Source organism: Cervus canadensis, chromosome 20 (genome assembly GCF_019320065.1).
Source record: "Cervus canadensis isolate Bull #8, Minnesota chromosome 20, ASM1932006v1, whole genome shotgun sequence".
Classification (NCBI taxonomy): domain Eukaryota; kingdom Metazoa; phylum Chordata; class Mammalia; order Artiodactyla; family Cervidae; genus Cervus; species Cervus canadensis.
This window is the reverse complement of record NC_057405.1, coordinates 58,381,568-58,386,222: the sequence shown is the minus strand read 5'-3', so window position 1 is coordinate 58,386,222 and position 4,655 is coordinate 58,381,568. Positions and strand designations below refer to the sequence as shown.

Below are 4,655 nucleotides of genomic sequence, written 5' to 3'. Positions count from 1 at the left end.
TTCTTAATCTGCTGATTGCAAAAATTTTTCTCTGAAATTTTAACATGTATAATAATTTGACTTTGTTCCACCTGGAATTATGTTGTTTTCCCTACCACATGTTTGGAAAGTTTACAGCCAGAGCTTTTGTTATTTCAGTCTGCTTGAATGCACCATGGATACTAACAGGGCCTGAGAGAGTGTCTGATGTTGCTGAATAGTCTATAAAGGTTGTTCATTAGAAAATGTTAATTTGATGAATGAGCAATAATGCTGATCTTCTGGATCTCAATTTGTAGACGCTATAAAACAATAAACCTATAAATCTTAGTGTGTTTTGTAGTGTTAAAAAGGTCACAGCTCTGTTGCAAGATATTGGAGACTAGATTGTTCATACATTTTCTCTTGTGCATTCTGTAATCAATACCCACTCCTCCCCTCATTCTCCTGAAGTTTCTCTTGTCAAGTTCACCAATGATAGTCACATTACAAAATCAATAGTCATTGTTTTTAATCCTTATTTTACTTACTCTTTCAGCAGGATTTGACCCAGTTGACTACTCCCTCCTGAAACACCTTTTCTCCTTTATTTTGGATCACTGTGTTCTGCTGGTGTGGTGGTTAATTTTACGTGTCAATTTGATTGAACCACAAGGTGCCCAGACATTTGGTTAAACCTTACTTTGGGTGTGTCTGTGAGGGTGTTTCTGGATAGGATTAACACTTGACTCAGTAGGCTGAGTAAAGCAGATTGCCCTCCTAACTGTAGGGGGGCCTCACTGATTCAACTGAAGACCAGAAACAAACAAAAGAACCAAGTCCTGCTGCCTGATTGGCCTGAGATGGAACGTTGGTCTTTTTCTGCCTTTATGTTTCTAAATGAAACAACAGTTCTTCTTGAGTCTTGAACCTGAGGGCTTTCCTGGCTCTCAGGCCTCTATACTCAGATTGGAACTACACCATCAGCACTCCTGGGTTTCCAGCTTGTTCCTATTGACTGTAGACCTTGAGACTTCTCAGCCTCCATAGTAGCATGAGACAATTCTTTATAATAAATTTCTTCATATGTATTTGTTTATTTGCTTGTAAACTATCTCCCCCACTAGAGGATAATGCTATGAGTAGAGACCTTTTGTCTATTTAGTTTGATTCTGTATTCCCAGCATTGGAACTGTGTCTAGCAGATAGTAGGCATTAAATAAGTATTTGTGAACTATATAAAATTTTTTGTATGTGTATATTTTCCTAAGGCGTAAGGCCAGTGACTACTTGTGCTTGCGTGCATATATCTTCACAGGTGCTCAGAATTTGTCCACATATATTATTTATCCTCACATGACCTGTAGGAAGGGAAGGAGGGAACGATTTAACTATGATTCACACCCATTGCTGGAATGGGGAAGTTTAGCTCTTGAGGTTATTAATTTAATGCCCTGTGCTTTGCAGATAAGAGTGCCTCAAAGTGGGCTGCTGGGCTTACCTTCATTTACCTCATGAACACAGTATATCTTGAGGTCTTGTCTTTGAAGAATTTATTTATTTTATAAGGCTGTGCATTTTGCTACAAGACCTGGCCAGTAACAATATACTCAGTCAATATGAATTTTCAGCATTTAAAATTCTTTCCAGACTGGAAAAAATACACCTAAAATTTGTGGCTTGAGGGTTTACAAGCACACATGTGGTTTGGTTTCAGACATCCTTTGGAGCTTGTCTTCCAAACCCAGTAACCAATTTGCACTGATATACAAATAACCCTTTAGTGGCCTGTGAATGCTATTATGTGAGTATTCCCTTCCTGACTTCCCCAATAATCTGGATTAGGTGTTTCAATGATAATTTATGAGCAAGTGTGTATGATTTTTTACATTAATATTTTCACAGGATGGAGATGATACATAATAAACTTTTAAAGTAAATTCACTAATAATTCATCTCTTAAATAGTAATTCTATCACCAGTCACATGCCAAAATTACATTTTTATAATGTGTTTATTTGTGTACAAAATATGTTGTAATTTACTGATGTATATGCAGCAAAGTATTCTATCACATACAACAAAAATACACTTTTTACCCCCTTCCCCTGCCCTTGAAAATGGCAACACTGTTTTGGCAGTTCAGCAGCTAAAAATAAAGTGCTATAATTAAGCAGTATTGGAATGTCTTCACTCAACAAATGTGATGTACAATTTGAGTATACAACCACATTTTTGTTAGTTTTTTTTCACAGAACAGGAAATTCCACATCCTGAATACCTCCAGAAGATACAAATATTTGTATATATATGTACACATGTATACACTGTATATGTAAAGTGCCAACAAGCCACTTTGTCTCTGTGAGTTTGCTGTGTTTATGTTTATTCTGGCTTTCCAAAATCAGTCACACTGTTGGGATCTCAGAGTTCATCAGCAGGCACTGAGGAGCTCACCAGAGGCTGGCTTGTTAGGGGTGTGGTGTTGGTTAGAGGGTGGAAGGAGTCATCAGACCTCACTGGGGGACCTGGAGCGGAAGGGCACTTTGGACTGGAAACAGCCACAAAACAGGAGCCACAGGGCGCGTTGGATCTCCTGGTTGCGGAAGGCATAGATGATAGGATTGATCATAGAGTTGTAGGTGGCGGGCAGCAGGGTGGCGTAGGTGTAGACATCTGGGTCCTCGTGGCTACCTACCACGCAGTAGATGGCAAAGGGCAGCCAGCTGGCACCGAAAGTGCCCAGCACCACTGCCAGCGTACCCACACCTTTTCTGGTGGCAGCAAAGTGGGGCGGCGCCAGGCAGTGCTGCTGCAGCGCGATCTGGTGTGCGTGCCGCCAGACCACCTGGCAGATGCGCACGTACAGGTGCAGCATGATGCCGAAGACCGCGAAGAAGGTGGCAGAGAGCAGCGCCACATGGCTGCGCGTCAGCGGGCGCACCACGCTGCAGGCGGCGCGCTCCGCCAGGCAATTCCAGCCAAGCACCGGCAGCAGCCCGAGGCCTAAGGACACCGTCCAGGTGGCAGCAAGAAGGAGGTGCACGCCCAACAGGGTCCGTCGCGAGTAATAGGTGAGTGCGTTATAGAGGGACAGGTAGCGGTCCACCGTGATGGCCAGCAGGCTGCTGACTGAGGCAGCGAATGAGGTCACAAGGAAGCCCACAGTGAGCAGGCTCACGGTCTCTGAGGGCACCACGTATTGGAATACGAAGTGCAGGATGAGACCGCAGCCCGCCAGCAGGTCGGCGGTGGCCAGGCTGCCCACCAGCACGAACATGGGCGTGCGCAGCGCAGGGGTAGACGCGATGAGCGCCACTACCAGGGCATTTTCGCCTGCGATCACCGTCCCAGACACGCAGAGCAGTACGTCCCATGGATTCACTGCGGACAGCAGCAGCCCCGGCGGCCCCGCTGGCAGCTGCGAAGACAACTCCAGCGACGCATTAGCTGCGCCGCCGCTCCCCAGCGCCGCCGCCGCTGCGGCTGCCGGGTGCCCCCATTCACCGGTGTCCCGCGCTCCTGCTGCGGTGGCCGCTGCCGCCGCACCCTCGGCCGCCACTGCCACCACCTGGGAGTCGTTGAGCGAAGAGACGCTCGCGTTCATCGCGGCGGGACGTTACACCCTGCGTGGAGAGGGAGAACAAGTGTCAGGTGTGCGGTTCACTCCGCCAGGGTACTTCCTCGGGCGCTGCTGCCCCTCTCGTACTGCCCATCCCGCCCCAGAGCAGAGCGAGGAAGCAGTGGTTGAGAGCCAAAAATAAATCAACACCTGTTGAGTGAGTGAGTGATCCAGTAAGAGTGAAACGCACAAGGGATGCCGCACTGGTATCTGAGTTTTTGCACAGATAAACACACGAAGGACATGCACTCACATTCACACACATCACGTAAGCGTGCCCGTATTTGCAACTGCATCTTGTGCACCAGACTATTATTGGCGGCCCCGGCGAGTCCTGCCCCAGCTCTGACCCGCTTGATCAGGCGCTCTCCTCAACTAAGCGGCTGGGTCGCTGTCCGCGGTGCTGAAAGAGAAGTTTCCGCTCTCGGGGAGCACAGCGCACCCCGTTGGCCTCAGAGATCCCTAGGAAAGGGGTTTGGGGGGAGAGAAGCTGAAATGTCTTTTTAGGTGGAGAGTGTGGAATCAGCTTGGCTCCATTTCTCCGGGGTGAGAAGGGTTCATCCCCTGGCCATCCTTCACCCCTTCCCCTCTGCACACCCTCAAAGTTCCTTTAGAGAGCCCGGTTGCTCACCTGGGGAGTCAGGGCTTCAGGAAATCGCTGATCATGAGAGCTGCGGTGTGGCGCCAGGCTGCGCTCCCCGCGCGAACCGAGCCGACTCCAGAGGAGGTGGCCGGCCCGGCACGCAGAGGAGTGCCGGGAGCTTGTCGCTGTGCCGGTGCTGCGGAGAGTGAGAGATACAGTCAGTAGAAGAAAAGGCGGCTAAGAGCAGCGCGCCCACTGGAGATTGACAGGCAGGGTGCGGTGACGTCAGGCTCCTGGCTCCAGGGTGCAAGCCAGGCACTCGCTCTCCTTGCCCGCCCATCAGCTACCTCCCTCACCATATACCCTCCCCAAACGATGTTTCAGAGGATTCATAGAAGGAGAGGTCGGAGGGCCGCCGCCAGCTCGGAACCTCCAGGAATAGATGGGAGAAAGAGGCAAAGGAGAAAAGAGTGAAGACTAAGGGAAGGCAAG

General features: G+C 48.8%; 1 protein-coding gene across 1 annotated transcript; it reads right to left on the bottom strand.

Annotated features, from left to right (window-relative positions):
* Positions 1-1,953: 1,953 nt before the first annotated feature.
* GPR6 (G protein-coupled receptor 6) lies at positions 1,954-4,364 on the bottom strand. Its single transcript, XM_043439315.1, has 2 exons — positions 4,212-4,364; positions 1,954-3,584 (listed from the first exon to the last, which is right to left on the bottom strand). The coding sequence occupies exon 2, from the start codon at positions 3,563-3,565 to the stop codon at positions 2,468-2,470; it is 1,098 nt and encodes a 365-aa protein (XP_043295250.1). The 5' UTR covers positions 3,566-3,584; positions 4,212-4,364; the 3' UTR covers positions 1,954-2,467.
* Between the last annotated feature and the right edge of the window lie 291 nt (positions 4,365-4,655).